The 17641-nt window shown below is 42.6% G+C and overlaps 1 protein-coding gene across 10 annotated transcripts in view; it reads right to left on the minus strand.

Annotated features, from left to right (window-relative positions):
- Positions 1-1432: 1432 nt before the first annotated feature.
- Positions 1433-17641, minus strand: part of Cdc14b (cell division cycle 14B) — an 80504-nt gene continuing 64295 nt past the window's right edge. For 2 of the 10 annotated variants that reach the window (XM_021215193.2, XM_029547354.1), the window contains exons 10-15: positions 16195-16333; positions 15929-16088; positions 15082-15179; positions 6885-7001; positions 2708-2773; positions 2361-2400 (exon numbers count right to left, since the gene is read on the minus strand). In XM_021215193.2, coding sequence (XP_021070852.1) covers positions 2364-2400; positions 2708-2773; positions 6885-7001; positions 15082-15179; positions 15929-16088; positions 16195-16333 — 617 coding nt within the window. In that variant the 3' untranslated portion in view covers positions 2361-2363. The other 8 variants (XM_021215194.2, XM_021215197.2, XM_029547352.1 and 5 more) reach the window with 6 other exon arrangements.

Raw genomic sequence — 17641 nt, forward strand, 5'->3', positions numbered from 1 at the left:
GCTGGAAGAGGATTTGATGTACTTACAAAGGTATTTAAAGTTCTTAAGTTAAAGGGGCCCCTCCATCCCATATCTACTGAGTCATGCTTTATAGCTACAGGGTATTCTACCCCAGAAGTTTCTGGGTAGCTGTAGTTTGGGGAGAGGTTGTCCACTAATTCCCAACAGGAAGGACTTTCCATTAGTTTGATCAAAGACTTCCTGGGTCCTGATGTCACCAGTCAGTTGCTATGCAGTCCTCCCTAGACAACATCAAGTAGGTTTTCCTGGAAATGAATGTGTCCTCACCAACTCATGTTTCCTAAGTAACTTCAGCAAGGGAGTTAAATGCAGGGAATTGCCACAGTGGCAGCAATTCTAGCTGAATGGAGCTTTCAACACAAAAAGGTGCCTTTTAAAAAGCACTGTGGTCATCTCTGAAGCCCAGGTGGTTTCCTCCCAAACTTGCTGACCACGAGGGAGCCAGTGTGGGCAGGCCCTGATCAACTCATTCTGATGCATGAGAACAAACCTAGCTTAGTTCAGATAGAATGGAGTCTACTTCTGTCTCCTAAGTACCTGTCCTAGCTTGTTCAGAGAAGGAAGAATCACCCAGGAAGTTTCTATTTTAGACTTAGGCAGTTTGATTTAGCATTATTGGTGAATGAAACATTTGTCCTCCTACCTAGATCTTAAACTCATTCATATCCAAGGATAACAAACTTTGCCTTAACTGTTTTTTCCCATTGTTTGGAAGCTATGTGCTGCCTAGGGAGGGGGGCTCTTTGTGTGGATTTACACTGAATCCTCATGCCTCCAATCCAAGGCCAGCCAATGCAGTTTTGAGGATAGAAACACTGAAAGGGGGAACCTATTGTCTTTGAATATTTTTACATTAACTAGACTTTAACCTGTCAATACCAACTACAAGGAAGGCAGCTTTTCAAGTGGGATTGCCTGCTCACCTGACACATTCATCTGTCTTAGGAAGGCATTAGCTGTCAATGGCTTTCAATATTGCATTTCTCCAGTTTCAAAACTGGGAGAGTCAAAAACCATTAGCCTCAACTGTGGAAGTAACCAAAACAACTATAAAGTATTTTCTAATTATGGGCTCTGTCTTTTTTTTTTTTTTTTGGCAGCAGATAAATTCTGGTTTTGCAATTGCTTCATCATGGCACGGGTACTGCTGGCTTCCAGCAGGGTGAAGAGAAAAGGCACGCTACAGTTTCTAGTCATATTCCCTAACCAAAGGCAACAGTGAGTTCTTTTACACAAACAGCCCAACTCCAGAAGCAAGTGATTGTCACTAAAATCAAACTGTGAATCACAAGGAAAAAACTCCACAGTGTTACAGAGAAAGACTCTACAAAGGGTTAACAATTTTGGGATTTTGGGTTTGGTTTTTGTTTTGCTTTGTTTTATTTTTGAGACAAGATATCCTTGTGTATCGTTGGCTGGCCTCGAACTCAGAGATCCACCTGCCTCTGCCTCCCAATGCTGGGATTTTAAAGGCGTGCACCACTACAGCAAGGCTCACAATTTTGTTGTTAAAGCCACCATTATTTAGGATGCTTTTCCAAAGGAAAATGCTAGGGTTGATGTTTGGTTTTAATGTAATGAAGTAAACACAATTATAACATGACTGAGCTACCCAACAACATCTCAGCTCTGAAATCTTCATCCTAAAATGACACAAGGGTCCCAACGCTCTCAATCAACATTCTCTAGCAGGTTTTCAGTAACCACAACAACATACAACAGTGTGTAAACTCAGTGTTCACAGATTGTTAATAAAGCACTCTTAGGTGAAAAGCAAGCAGCTTGGGTACTTCACACAGTGAACATCACAACAGGATTAACAAGACAAAAGTGAAGCTGATTGTACCAAATCATACCTGAAGATGGAGGGTACCACTGGAGGGATGTTCATCTCTTTCATCTTTATAAACTGCGAGTCAGGGTCCCAGGCTGAACAAAAAATAAATACCTAAGAGATCTCCATCAGATCCTCAACTCTTCTGGAGGTCGGCAGCGAACATGATTGCCATCACAGGAACACACACACATGTACCACACTCACCAGACGACTCTCTGGTGGCAGAGGACAGGGTATTGACACCTGAGACTAAATTCACAACAGCAGCTTTTGTCCAACTTGAGATAACAAAAGGGAGAGTCAGGCCCTCAAACGGTTCAACCACACCCCAGAGTCAGTGAGTGGATCAGAGGCCAGTGACATTTTCTTCATTGAATGAACTTCTTATGTGGAAAGAAGCTAAGGCCATGGCAGAGCCTGCTTTGTTCTCAGATCGACTGGCTAAATCCTCTTGGGGTTTTCTGTTCCTAGTCTTCCCTGGAGTCCTGGTCACCGTTTTTTCACTTTAACGTAAGACTGCCTTAGTCCTTGAAATGGCTGGACTGAGGAGAAAAAAAGAGAGAGAGAGAGAGACAGAGAGAGAGATTTACCGTGAAGACTCTAAAGTATTCCTGAGGAAAATTTCAAAGACAAGGAAGACAACATAATGAGAACATCGGCATGCTAAAAGCACACACTTGGTATGATTTTTAATGGCATCCTTTAGAAGAGACAATACAACATCAACCATAAAAAGGCAGACAGGAGAGAAAGGCAGGGGAGAGAAAAGTTCAAATTTTGTTTAAAGGGGGAAAACGGCAATAGAAATAAAAAAGACAGGCAGCATGGGCAGCAGAGCAAGGCAGGTACCATAAGGCCAGCACGGGCATTTGCTGCAAAGCGCTCCTTCTCCTCCTCTCCCTCCACGGAGCCAGGCTGTGGGGAAAGAGGAGAGAAGGAAGAGATAAAGGAGAATTACTGGGTGGTTTCGAGCCAGGCCCAACTTCTTGGAGCACTTGGCCTGTCTGTAAAGAGATCTGGGCAGCGACAGCCAAGGGCCCCTCTGGGCTCACCCAAAGTCAACCTGCTCACCCTTCCTCTCTTTCTTCCTCCCACAATGTGCTGTTATACCTCAAACTCATCAGCAACTTTGAGAGAAAAGGGGAAAGAAGAAAGTAAAAACGAGAAAAGACAAACCCACCCATGAAACGACTTCTGATCTGGAGATGACCCTCACTTGGAAAGAGAAGACTGACCTGAATTGGGTGCACAGTTTTTACAGACAGGAGCAGAGAGTCTTGAGGGAAAAGACAATCTTCGGATGGAATCAAGTGGAAATATATCTGCTATTCCACAGGATGTTAACTTAAGAAGAACAGAGGGAGAACATCCGGGGGTTCCTGGAGATAATGGCCAATGAGATATGAAATCCCAGAGCAATGGAACAGGAACCAGGAGCTGAGGCCCAGAGAGCTATGATGCAATGACAGGCAAGATGGGCATGAATTCCACAGCAAGGACTTAGAGAAAGTCCAGGAAGTACACACAGGCACTCCACGGAGATGATCCCAAGGCACGAGTTTGGATGAGCAATGAAGGACCCTGAGCATCACACCCTGTAAGTACAAGTTTCCTGGAGCCACAGGCATTAGGGTGGTTTGGCAGCAGAAGCAGAGTGATGCATCTTAAATATAAAGAAGGTCATTGGGACAAGAGTTATTTTTCAGGAAATGGGATGAAATAATGTAAAAAGAAAAGATGGCCCAAAAGAAACTTTACAAGCTTCCAGAAACACAGCAGTGAAGAGCTACAGAAAGATGGATGAACGGAGGTGAATGACCCAGATAAGGCGCCTGCAAGTCCTCCCCTTGTAGATGTGACAGTGTTCAAGACTTGTTCTGAGAGCCCCCTTCAGAGTTAGTGTGGGAACGCTGAAAAAAAGTCAATTCATTAAGTCAGTGATGAGCTGTTATAATAGATTTATGGTTCTAATAGAAAGTGAGAGGTGTGGAAACCCACGAACTTCCTTCAGAGCCTGACAAATGAAAATGAGACACACAGATCATCAACCGAACAACTCCATCCCATACCAGCCGTGTGCTCCAACACAGAAGCCACAGGACTTCTGACTACATGTGGCTTCCATCCAAATGACGTTAAGACAAGAAAGCCATTTTATAGGAGGAGCACAGTGGTTTTTCTCCTCCAACAGCAAATCTGTTCATCTCCTCTATCACAATCCGCCCATCTTCTCAGGGCAAGTAGCCAGTCTTTTAAGAGGTTTTTCTGGGAAAGTCTCTGAAAGTTGAAGTCCCTCTTGATACAATGTCACAACTCAGGAGTCAGTTCAGTGCAAAGAGAGGTTGGTGAGAATCTCCATCCTAGAAGCCTTAAAGGGTTAGGGGGAGCATGGGATTAAACATTAATGTTGCCATGGGCCATCACAGGAGATGTGTGAGTGCAAGGACCTGGAACAGACAGGGACTCTCCCACAAAAGAACCAGGAGGCCTGGTAAGCCTGAAGGAAGACAGACATTGAAAGAAATTGGTATTTTTGTTTTGATGTGCTTTTTGCGGGTAGGGGTGCTATTGTTTAAAGAGAAGAGATTTCAATTAAGTATGTTAGAATTACCCAACCATCTCAGCTGAGATATTTTTCCTGGAGTAGATTATATTAATGGTATATTAATATATATTTAGATATATATTAATATTAATGGTATATAGAGGGATAGAGAGGGTATTCCTTTAATACCCTCTAAACAAATGCTGAACATTATTCAGCAGGTTAAACGCAGGAAGCTATAGCCTGGAAATCCTTGATTCTCTGTATTTCCTAGAAGTGGTGGAATACCATGCACAGTTGTGTGCCTTTCTTTTGTAAGCTAGAGATGATAATAGTTTATATAGGCCACAGTACTCCTACCTCAACTTCCAAATTGCTTTGGCTTATCTCTACCCCAAATTCCTGAAAGGCACTTTGGTCCAGTTCATTTAACCTAGCTTATTTAGAATCCTCAAAGCATCCAATCTAGGACCCCAGGAGGAGCTCACTGAAAATCAGAAACCACTATCCAGGGAGGACAAGTGGAGGTCACAGGAGTGCCATGCACAGCCAAGAAATGTAGACATAAGGATCAGTGCACCATCAACCTTCCTCAGTAGAATAAGGCATGATGTGGTTCAAAGCTTGGGTTAAATTCTATCACTCAGAATCAAATGAGCAAGTCTTACTGGACTTCCTACCAAAAGCTCAAGCACTTAGATATCAACACTAACACCACACTTTCTGACATGGTTGATATTCTGTTTTGAGACAAGGTCTCACTATATAGCCCTACTTGGCCTAGACCTTGCTATGTATTCTAGGGGCTGGAATTAAAGGCCAACATTCACAGGGAACTTTTGACAGTCTGATTGCACATAAAAGGTATATGCATTTCCTACAACTTAATGGAAAAGTTGGAATCTAAAACCTCAACTGTCCTACCAAGAAGAATCAAGAGGCATGGGGGTTTTGTGCTTCATTTGTATGTGTATTTAGAAATTTGCATATTGAAATAATTATGACAATACTCTTCTCTATATATGTCATAGTGTATAATTTCAAACTGGAGTTATAGCTCAGAAGTTTTACATGGGAATTTTATTTATTTTTCTTACTTTTTTGAGAAGCATTTATCCAAGTCATTAAATTTTCTTCTACGACATGACTCGGGTTGGTATTTACTTCAGTAGTAAAGCACTTGTCTCATCCACATGAACCCTCAAGTTCCAGCATCAGCACTGTCAATCAGTAAATAAGTGGTTCCTGATTAATCATTAACTAATGAAATTAAATGGGTACAACTCAGCCCATCTCGTATTTTTCTGTCAGAACTCAGATACTATGTTATAGAGTGTACCTAAATCTGACCTGTTCCTAATTTTCTTGTCAAGTTGGAACTACGGTATAAAAGAAACAAACACTTAAGTATATATCTAATTAAAAATAATGCTTCCTGGCTTCTATGGTAACCAACATTCCACACATATAAAATCCTTAAAATCAAATCCCAACTTTCTGAGTCATCGGCTGACTGAAGATTCAAGTACCCACGTAGGTTGTTCTTTTTTCTGTTTTCAGGAGCCTCTAACTCCAAAGTGAAATGTTATAAAGTCAGCAACAAGGAAAAAAATGACAAAAGTGAAAAGCAGCCCTTAGATCCCAGAGTGCCTGGAGCTCTTGGGACCGACAGTGATGGTGGACCACATCAATGAGCTTACAGTGACCTACACAACGAAGGAGAGAAAGCATCCAACAGACCGGACAAGAACTGATCAAAGAGTCAAGTAGAACGTAGAATCTGGCCCTGTTTTTCTTCAGAGCCATCTGTTTTCAAAGTGAAGCATCGATGGATGGTCGAAGTGCACGCCTTTAATCCCAGCATTTGGAAGGCAGAGGTAAGCAGATCTGTGAGTTTGAGGCCAGCCTGGTCTACAGAGTGAATTTTGGAACAGTCATGGCTGCACAAAGTCACCCCTGTCAAGTGATGGTGCCCAAGCACGATCAGGGCAACTGCTTTCCACGGGCCAGAAAGGAGCAATGGTGTGGTCTTTTCTTTGCTAGGCAGGAGCTGGGTCTCAGAATAACTTGAGAATGACATGTCTGTCTTTGGTTTATGACAGACATCCAGAGATGGTGGAGAACATTCTCAGAGCCTAGAGTAAGTAGAAGTCACAACCAAGGAGATAAAAAGGGAAGCACTGTGGCAGGAGAACAGGACATCAGGTTGCAAGCCCGGAGGCTCTGCCACGACTCACTAAGCTCTATCTGATATGGGAGAGTAGGAACAACAAGCTCTTAGGCAAAGTTCTCTCAGCTTCCCCATATCAAACCACACTTGCAACAAGAGGGATTTCCTCTGAAAAGCCAGTAACACAGCAGCCTCTGTTCCCATCACAGAGCCTCCAACTTCCTATCTTCATGTCAATCTCCAGAAGCAGGGTTCAGAAGAGTAAACTGGAAACAAACATGAGACTTGCCAGAATGAGAGACTTTTCTCACCTTTTAAGACTGCTTTTCCCCGAAGCAGATCTGGTGGTTCGTTTAGTAATGCCTGCACTGCCAGAAAGGTTAGGTTCAGGGGTTTTACAGCTCTGAACACTGGACTGAAGAATTACTCTGAAAACGGTTGGAAAAAGGTGAGATTATATTCACTAAAACAACTGTTAAATAATTGGCTGAGGAGGCAATTTTGCACATTCACATTGCCATTTACACACAAAGCAAACTTGAAGCACATTTTTATACAAAGCATCTCACCTCCCTTTGAAGGCTATTACAGAGGTCACCAGGGTGCTTTGCTTTGGGGAAATGAATGCCCTGGCATTCTGTACAATTTACAAACCAAAGAAACCTATTCGTCAAACCTGTCAAAGCAGGGTATCAAATTACAGTCACAAAGACAAGTCATAAACCCTTTTAAAGTGTTTAAATATAAATTTAGCAAAACATATATAATATTCACTGGTCAGAACAGAAAGAAAGTATAATAAACAACAAAGTAATGATTTTGTGCTAAGCAAAGTTTTAAATGTTCAAGCAAGATTTCAGTTTTGTGTGCATCATAACTACTTACTAAATCTTTAAGTATCATAACAAGACTACAATTATTTAAATGCTGTGAAACTTGTCTTAATTAAAATCTAAAAGCCTTCTCTTAACAGAAGACTGCCCAGGAGGAAAATCGTGAATCAGAAAGAATCAGCTACACAGAGCACACTCTCTGTAATTCTCAGTAAACTGTCAGAAGAAAAATAACAGAAAACATCAAAAATTGTTGACATGTAACTCTTTGCTTCAGAGCCATGTACACTGATTTATTCACATCAAAGTTTGCTAGAGGAAGGAGAAAACAGTGACTTAAAAGTTTCCTCCCGGGGGCTGGTGAGATGGCTCAGCGGGTAAGAGCACCGACTGCTCTTCCAAAGGTCCCGAGTTCAAATCCCAGCAACCACATGGTGGCTCACAACCATCCGTCACAAGATCTGATGCACAAGATCTGATGCCCTCTTCTGGGGTTTCTGAAGTCAGCTACAGTGTACTTACATATAATAAATAAATAAATCTTAAAAAAAAAAAAAAAAGTTTCCTCCCTTCAGAGTAAATTTCCCTACTATTGGGAAAACAAGCTGTGAGAGATCAGCTCCAGAGAGTAAAAAGAGATGACTCCAACTACAGAGGAGTCTACTTCACAGGCCTGCCATGACCAGGGTGATGACTGACAACACCTGGCTCTTCTACTGCAGCAAAGGTTCCTAAGCTTCGATGATAGTGGGGTTTTCCACAGCAAAGGAAGCCAAACAACTCTCTACTTGGCTCTCCAACTGTACAAGAAGAACAATCTAGCCCTGGTGAATTGGCCCAACTCTTAAAGCTGATCTGAAATATTTCAACAGAAACTGTAGGCACATACAGAAATGTGACTCAATGACTCAAGGAGGAACCAGCTGATCCAAGGCATGAACTCTCCTCCCCAAACAGGGTTTATTAAAATGAATTAAACACTTTAGTAGGCATATTTCAGCATGCATATTTCCTGGACATGCGGACATAATGTGTTAACAACAAGAGGACTGGCTGGCTCAGCCATAGCCTTATATATCGTACCTCGTGTTGGGAACCTCCAAGGCCCTCTCCTTAAAACATTCTGTTAGTTGGTGATCACAGTTACCCTGTACTGGGCTATACAGAATATTAACGCTACTTCTCTTATCCAACTGTTACAATTTCTTTCTGCTAATACAATCAAGGAGGAAATATTTATCTCGTAAGGACATGTATCTAGAATTTTGCTTTAAGGCAACCAAATCCACCTGCTGATTTCTCCAGGCTTCTGGGCAGTATGTATACTTGATTTTCCTCTGCTGCTTCTTTACAAGGGAGAAAAATGAGAGTGGATTTTTCTGTAATGCCACTCTCCCATCTCAGATCATCTGAGGTCAAAAGCTTGGTAACTTTTAAAACACACACACACACACACACACACACACACACACACACACACACACACACACAAAACTAATGCCTGCTCAGCAAACCTACTCCTGATCTCTTAAATTACTGAAATGCTTAAACACTACACAAAACAAAGATCTACTACTGTTTGATTTATTTTTCTAAGAAATAGTTGTAAATAAATGTGAAATAATGATATTAGTGGTTACTAATTTCTATGGAGCTTTAAAACTCAGAAGGAAATTTAGTATATATTTACCACACCGGGGAGGCCTTAGGTTATCTGGCCTGAGCAAGCACTTAATCCATCAAACAAAGTGGGAGGAAAGCCCCAGGACTGCACGTACAAATTCCCAGCAAGCTGCTCAGAGTGAGGAGGCCAAACTCAAGTGTTTCTTCTGCCACCTGCCCTGCTCACATGGTTCTTCCTATGCAATATGCAGAATATACATTTTTCTTTTCTCTCTCTCTTCCCCAACTAAGTTTGCCTTCATTCTCCTTACCCTGTGCCCAAACCATAGACTGCTGCCCTGTCTGTGGTATTTCTAAAGCCTCAGCAGCCCCAGATCTTGACTGACAATGATGAGATACACAGCAGAGTTAGAAAAACAGTCTTACGGACCAGGAGTGACCTGCCAAGCCTCAAGATGAATGGATGGCTTTCTAGGGGATCACTGCCACAGAGCTTTCTGTCCCACAAACTCCTGCACCTTTCTCTAGTAGCACTGTCCCCCACTGTGTGCAGTAGACAGAGAACATATTTCTGGTCTTAGGCTCCAGGCCACCAGCTGATGGAACTCACTACGAGGCAAAGCTCACTTACCAGCTCACAGCAAGGCCAATCACAACAGAGCAGTGAACTGTCACCCACAAATTAAGCCTCTTGGGAAGAATCTCACCAAGAGCTAGTGGCTATGAAGACCACACTTGTTACCTGCCTCAATCACAGAAAGCTTTTAATTCAAGTCAGTAGGCAGGCTAAATGGAACACCCTGTTTTGGTCTAGAAACGCAGTGGTGACATAAACTACAGGAGTAATCTAATTATCTTGCAGAGGACACTGAGGAGGAGCTCTCCAGTAGAAGTAGCATTTAAAGCAACATTTAAGCTGGGCCTGAAGACAAATATTATTAGCAGCAACTCCACCCATTCAGAACATCTTGGCCACTTAGAACAGTTTGAGAAGAATTAACTATAAAAGGTATCATTGTTCTTCAATAGAGGAGGCAAAAAAAAAAAAAAAAAAAAAAAGTGAAATGTGAGATTATAAACTCACCTAAGATATACAAGGAAACGCCATTGTAAATAAGTATGTGTTCAGCATGTTTTTTTTAGTGGACTCTGATTATTTTTTAAATGTTTCTTAGCTACATGAAACCCTCAACAGAACCACAAAGGGCCAGGGTTGGCTGAGACGGATTTTTACTTTGGAGGAGATTCTAGAAGGGAATTCTGAATGCTTTGGCAATCTCTAAGTCCAAGCTAGGACAAGAAAAGTAAATTTTTGGAATGATCTGAAGATGTCTCAGAAAGCAGATAGAGGATGGAGGTGGTGTGGGACAGTCTCCCTCTGTGTTCCTGGACTGTGATGTTACACATGGAGGTTTTCTGCTGCCTTTTGCTGACAAGTGTTTCCCCTGAGAGAATGACAGGTCAGGAGACTACACTTGTGTACATAATCTAACAAAGATGGTCTGCCTATCTGGGGGAAGGGAAGGAAGAGCCCAGAGACTACAGAAACACAAGCAAGGGAGAGAGCTAGCTCCCCACCTCCTTTTCTCACTTAACACAAAGAAGATGTGATGAGAGGGTGGACAGTTCTATAGACTCAAGACAGGTGACCTGAAGAGAGCTGTTCCATGGGCAGAAATTGGGCCACCATCCTCACTAGCCTCCAAGCCAACAAAGCCCAATCTTTGCTAAAAGCAGAAATGGTGAGAGACACACTTGACTGAAGACACGTTCCAGGTACTGAACATGAGAGGCGAATGCAGCCCCCTGGTGGACACGAAACCAGGCTGGTTGGCTCAACTACCTGAACGTTTCTGACAGGCGAGAAAACTATTCCAATGTCCACATTTATGAATAGCTAGTACAACTTTCAAAATTAGGTGTTATTTTTAACATCCTTGACTCAGAAGGATCGTTGAGGCCCTTCCCTACTGGTACCATCCCATTCATTGAAATAATTCAAAAAGAGAGCCCTGGAAAACAAGCAAACCAACAAAGCCAGGAGAGCCAGAAGGAGAAACGCATGCACCATGAGAACCACATTGGACACCAGGGGAGGGCAGGAGAGAAATGGAACAGGAAACTTACACAGCAAACTATCTGTCAAAGGGTCCAGATGGCTACTGTGTTCTGAAGCCATCAAGACAGAACAGCAGGGTGGGAAGAATGTAGTCACACACAATCCACCAGATGGCAACACTACACAGTGCAGAGGTCAGCACAGCTAGGGGACATCTGGAAAGGGTGGAAGGGAAAGAACAGATGTTCACATTGGGAAGCCAAAATAAATCATATAATAAAATACATAGAGCCACCTGTGGATTTAAGACACCCTAAAAGGCTCAGAGCAGCAACTGTGATGGCAAAGGGGCAGGAAACAAGGGTGGTGGTGGTCCAGCTTCTGTTGAGACAAAAATGCTGACTTTAGTTTAACAGGTTCAACACAGGAACAAAAGGTTAGACTCCATCTCCCATCATGCTGACTGACAGACAGTCCTCGAGCTGGCCATCGTTAAATATGCAAACACATCTGAACACAAGTAGAATCGGACACAGAAACAACCCACAGACAGTCTAATATGATCAGGGGAGGGGTGACTGCGACCAGGGAACTCCTCTGAACAAAAATAGAACACTCCTCAGTCAGTTGGGAGTCCCAGTGAAGTGCACCTCACCAAGAGTCATCAATTTTGCTCCTGTGGCCATGTATGTTTCTGAGATGGCACTCATAGCCTCAGGCATTTAAACACTTAGTCCTCAAGTGGTTGAGACAGCTGGGGTAGGTGTAGGATGTGTGGTATCTACGGAGGTGGGGTTGGGGACTTGGGGTTGGGGAGGTGAGGGACAGACATATCATTGGGCGTGGACCTTGAGGTTTCAAGGTGGCTTGCCATTCCCAGTTAGCTCTCAGTGCTTCCTGCCTGCAGCTCAAAATTTAAGTTCTCAATTCTGGCTCCATATGCCATGCTTGCCACTATGTATGCTGTTGCTTCCCTTTACTGGGGACTCCAAACACCTGGAACCTTAAGCCCAAATAAACATTTCCTCCTATTAAGTTGCCCTGGTTATGGTGTTTCATCATAGCAACAGAAAAAGTAACTAGTGCACACAAAAAGTTTGGTATTTGTTTTCCCTTCTCTTCCTTCTGTCTTCAGGTCTCCCACTTCTCAGGCTGGCCTTGACCTTTCTATGTAGTTTAGAGTGCTCTTAAACCTCTGGTCTTCCTGCTATCACCTTCCAAGCACTGTGCCACATACCCAGTTTTGGCATCGTGTTTCCTGTGTGTGTCCTTGTGCTGTATGTAGTCACACGTGAACACATATATGTGCAGGTTCCACTAAGCTCTCCCCAAACCATCTAGCTGTTCTCATTCAGCCATTTCTGAGAGCATCAGACTTCTAGCCCAAAGAGCCTTGCACAATCTGCTGAATGGTAGGACATCTGAAGAGCCACCTGCAAGTTCCAGGGGGACGGGGGTCTTTAAATTTTAATCTTCTTGTGCTTTTCTATCACCATATACCCACAGGCTATGAACTCAGTTTATCTAACAAAAGAGTAAATGATTTGAGTTCCAGAAAACACTTTTCTGAAGAGAATGGAGAGTAAAATTTCCTGAAAGTTCTATTTAATATGAACTTTTGCAAAAAGATTGTGTGTGTGTGTGTGTGTGTGTGAAAGAGAGAGAGAGAGAGAGAGAGAGAATGAATTAGAATGAATGAATATGAATACGCAGACACTTCCTGGAGCTGGAGTTACAGCTGATTATATGCTGCCTGATCTGGTGCTGGAAGCCAAACTTGGGGCCTCTGTATGGACAGCACTCTCAACTGCTGGGCATTTCTACAGCAAATAACAAAAGCTTGTTTTATTTTATTTTATTTTTGGTTTTTTGAGACAGAGTTTCTCTGTATAGCTCTGGCTGTCCTGGAACTCACTCTGTAGACGAGGTTGGCCTCGAACTCAGAAATTCACCTGGCTCTGCCTCCCAAGTGCTGGGATTAAAGTGCACCACCACGCCCGGCTAACAGAAGCTTTTTAATGATGTAATTACTTTATGTACACTGGTGTTTTGCCTGCATGTACCTCCATGTGATCACGTCAGATCCCCTGGAAACGGAGTGACAGAGAGTTGTGAGCCGCCATGGTGGGTGCTGGGAACTGAACCCGGGTCCTCTTATCTGGTCCAACAAGAACTTCTTTAAAAAATAACTTTAGTTTGATAGATTTTTTTCTTTAATTTACGTATTTTATGTTCACGAGTGCTCTGTCTTCATAAACACCAGAATAGGGCATTAGATCCCATTACAAATGGTTGTGAGCCACCCTGTGGTTGCTGGGAATTGAACTCAAGACCTCTGGAAGAACAACTAGTGCTCTTAACTACTGAGCCATTTCTCCAGCTCCTCAACAAGAACTTTTGACCAGGGAGAATTTGCTTCCTGGCTTCTGAATGTAGGGCAAAACAACCTTCTAAGAAATAAACTGGAGAGCCAGGAGTGGTGGCTCACGCCTTTAATCCCAGCACTTGGGAGGCAGAGGCAGGCGATTTCTGAGTTCGAGGCCAGCCTGGTAAACAGAGTGAGTTCCAGGACAGCCAGGGCTCACAGAGAAACCCTGTCTTGAAAAACCAAAATAAGAAATAAACTGGCAATGGTCAATCTTAAAACAAAAAGTGTGTGTAGCTGGTAAAATTTGCAATTCAAAGGATGTCAAAGTCTCCCCCCACCCTCCACAACCAGCAAGGTGCAAGCAAGGAGGTTTGTTGGAAATAAGACTCTCAGACCTCACCTCAGAAGCTCCAACAAGAAGCTGCATTAGATGGTAAGCTCCCACATGACTCAAAAAGCTCGGCTAGGTCTGGGAGGGCTGCGGTGGGGTGTGACCTGCCTTCCTCTCAGGCACAGAATTAGTTTGGGGATGATTATTTTGTGAATAAAAATAACTAGGAAGGCCTCAGATAAAAACATTAATAATTTTAAAACTTGGCATTTGAAGATAATATACCTCCTGCACTATATTTTTATCTATTTATATAAAATAAATTATACAAAAGGCACTATTTGTAAAAAGGAGAATTGTTAATAGACACTTAAAATCAGAATTCACAAAAGACTTTATGTTGAAAATGTTGACACTTTGTGTCTGGAACCCTCCCAACTCGAAACCCATAAAGCGCTAGACCCCAAGGCATGCTGAAGAACCACATTGCTAACTTTTTACTGCACTGCCAGATATTTCTGATCAAGAGACTTTCTCCATCAGTCTTCTTCTCACAGAGAAAGGGAAACACCAATAATGACAGGAGCAATGGCCTGGGTGGGATCACCTATGGGAGAGAGCCTAGAGAAAGGTACAGCAGCTTCATACTTTGCTTCCCTACATTTGTATGCCAGTCCTGGATGTTCCCTGTAGTTAGATCCAAATTAATTAAGTGCTTAAGAAGTTCATGTGGGGACAAAAACACCTATTAACTATGAAACTTTTTATTCTTGTGATAAACCTTTGTCTGCATTTCAATTCTCCAGAACCCCCCCCACAAAAAAACAAAAATAACTATAAAAACATAATTAGGGGATGAGTTTATCATTACTCTGAGATGATAGAACATCATGACAACTGACTCAATTTTCCTGTGTACAGACTGATGACAGACATGTGTAAGGGAGTGGAATAACAAATAACCATTTTAATACCTAGGGACAAATCTATTAACTTGGTCTTGACATCTGTTGTCACTCTCTTGATCGTCTATGGACAAAACTTCCTTAATATTGCTTTCTTACCTATCATGGCTCTAGAGGTTACAGTAGGACACAGAGATGAACGCATTCATCTCTTCAGACTGTTCGTGCTTAGCACTTCCCAGGCCTGTATGTGCTTAGCACAACCCAGGCGAGCACCTCTAGATTTTATATGACACAAATGATCTCGGCAAAGTAATGGTGTGCAGCTATGGAGAAAAGTACGCAGGAAACATAACAGACAAGTGACCAGAGAGAAGGGAGGCACTCACGTGAGGGGGATAGCGCTGGCTTTCGGCTGTCTCCGGCTTTTCAGGGCCCGAAGTCTGTCTCCTTGTGTCATTCCACTGACTTCATCATCATCACTATACTACATGTGTTAAAACAACAACAACAACAACAAACAACAACAACAAAAAATAAACACTGAGCTAACTTAGGTTCTATTGCAGCCAAGTGGCTACTTACCCAGACATTCAGACATGTATATATACACACACACACACACATACATATACACACAAAGGCATGCACACACACACACACACACACACACACACACACACACACACACACACTTTCTTCTGAATGCTAAGTGGCAGTTTTCAAAAATCAAGCTACCAGCCATATTTCAAAACAATCAAAGCTGACTTTTAGGGTCACTAGACGCAAAACCCTCTATAGAGGAGTAAAGATACATAATAGAATGGGCTTTTGGTTTTAGAACTTGTTAATGTCTGAACATACATTCATTACTACTTAAGCTAGTACACTACTGCTGCCTGCTACAACAGTGGTTCTTTGAAAGTTCTCCATTTGAACTACTAAACCAGTTGAGATAAAGATGGGGTTTAACCAGCTCCATCTTAGGCACTTACTCCCCACTGATAACTGTCATCTGTGTTTAGGAAGTCAACGGAATGTTCTATAAGCACACAACTTTCTTTTCAGTCAAATATTTCTAGAGAAGGTTATGAATATATGTAAACGTGACTGTGTGGTAACAGCCCCTAAAAGCCACTTTATTTTCATCTTTACCTACAGTTTTCTCCATGCTCTACAAGGATCTCAACAGCATTTACAGCAATAACAACAGCGTGACCGAGGTGGTTCCATTACCGGCTCAGGCTCTTGATTGTCTTGATTCTCAAGCCCATTTATTGAAAGGTCATCAGCATCCGAAAGGTGTTTGGAGAAGGCTTCCCTGAGGGGGCCATTCTCCTGCCCCCGTAACTTTTGACGGAAATAGTCACCTTCTAGCCAGAGGCTTGACTGTTTCCTACAGTGTTTAAACAACATCAAAAGTACAGCTTTCCATAAGGACATCGCCTCACCCCATCCCATACCCATTGGTTCTTACAGAAGACAACTTCAAGTACACTTACATGACCAGAAACTGTTGCTGGGGCCCAATTACTGAGCCGGGTCTACAGATTCTGAGCCAGGCAATGCTCTCGGCTGCTGTCATCCTGTAATGCTTCATGAGGTAGCAGCCTATCAGGGTGCCTGTTCGACCAAGGCCAGCTAAAAAAAAAAACAAACCACATCAATGAAATCTGCTTGTACCTCTTCCAGAAATTTCCAGAAGAAAAAAGAAGTTATAGCCTTCAGAGTATTGCCTCCCTCCACAGAGGTTCTCCAAGTCAATCTAAAGAGGTTTTAAAAGGCTAGGTGCCAGGTCTGACCCTTAAGGTCTAAGTGGGATAGGAGCAGAAGACTGAATTCAGGGCCTTCTGAAGTCCCCCTAAAGATTGAAAATCACTTTCTGAACAGGGACCTCTAAGAGATGTGGAGTTTGGAGCTGGAGAAATGGCTTAGTGCTAAGAGTACTTACTGCTCTTACAGAGGACCTAAATTCCCAGATTCAACTCCCAGCACCCAGATAATAACTGCTTGAAACTATTTCTAGGAGATCAAACACCCTCTGGCCTTAAAGGCACCCACATAGATGTGGTACACATATTCACTTAGGTGTGTGTGCGCACATGCACGCGCGTGAGCGCGCGCGCACACACACACACACACACACACAAATAGTTTTAAGTATGCTGTTTTCTGTCCAAGCCTTGCATTTGTTACCATATCCAACAGTATTTATTACCTACTCAACATTTGTATCAGTTTACACTCTGCTTACAAAAGGAGTGCTAGGGACAGATCCCAATCCTGTGACATGTTAGACAAGCACTTCAACCTAAACTATACTTCATTTTTACTTTTAACTCTTTATTCTGTTGTGTATGTGTCTCTGTAATGTGGTGTGCATATGAGTGTGTATGCATGTTTGCTGGAATAATCTTTTAGTATACTGTTTGAAGATATTTCTCTGTCCTTCCTCATCTGTCTAAAGCACCTTCTGATTGGTTTAATAAAGAGCTGAACGGCCAATAGCTAGGCTGGAGAGGACAGGTGGGACATCTGACAGATAGGAACTCTGGGAAAAAAAAGATGTTGTGGAGAGATTTGCCAGCCAGTTGCAGAGGAAGAAGCAAGTACAGATACTGAGGAGAGGTATTGTGCCACGTGGCAGAATGTAGGTTAGTATAAACAGGTTAACTTAAGTTATAAGAGTTAGCTGGGAGCAAGCCTAAACTTAGGCCTAAAGCATTCATAATTAATAAAAGGTCTCAGTGTCATTATCTGGGAGCTGTGCATCAGAGATAATCCAGCAGTACGTGGTTTTAATTGTATGTGGGGTGGGGGTGGGGGCGCACACACAAAATCATGAGGAGGCCCTAAGTAGATGTCTAAGAATCTTCCTTGGTTGCTCTCCACCTTATTCAATAAGGTAGGGTTTCTGAACTGAACCTAACAGCTATGGCCATTTGGCTG

Source organism: Mus pahari, chromosome 16 (genome assembly GCF_900095145.1).
Source record: "Mus pahari chromosome 16, PAHARI_EIJ_v1.1, whole genome shotgun sequence".
NCBI classification, from domain to species: Eukaryota; Metazoa; Chordata; class Mammalia; order Rodentia; family Muridae; genus Mus; species Mus pahari.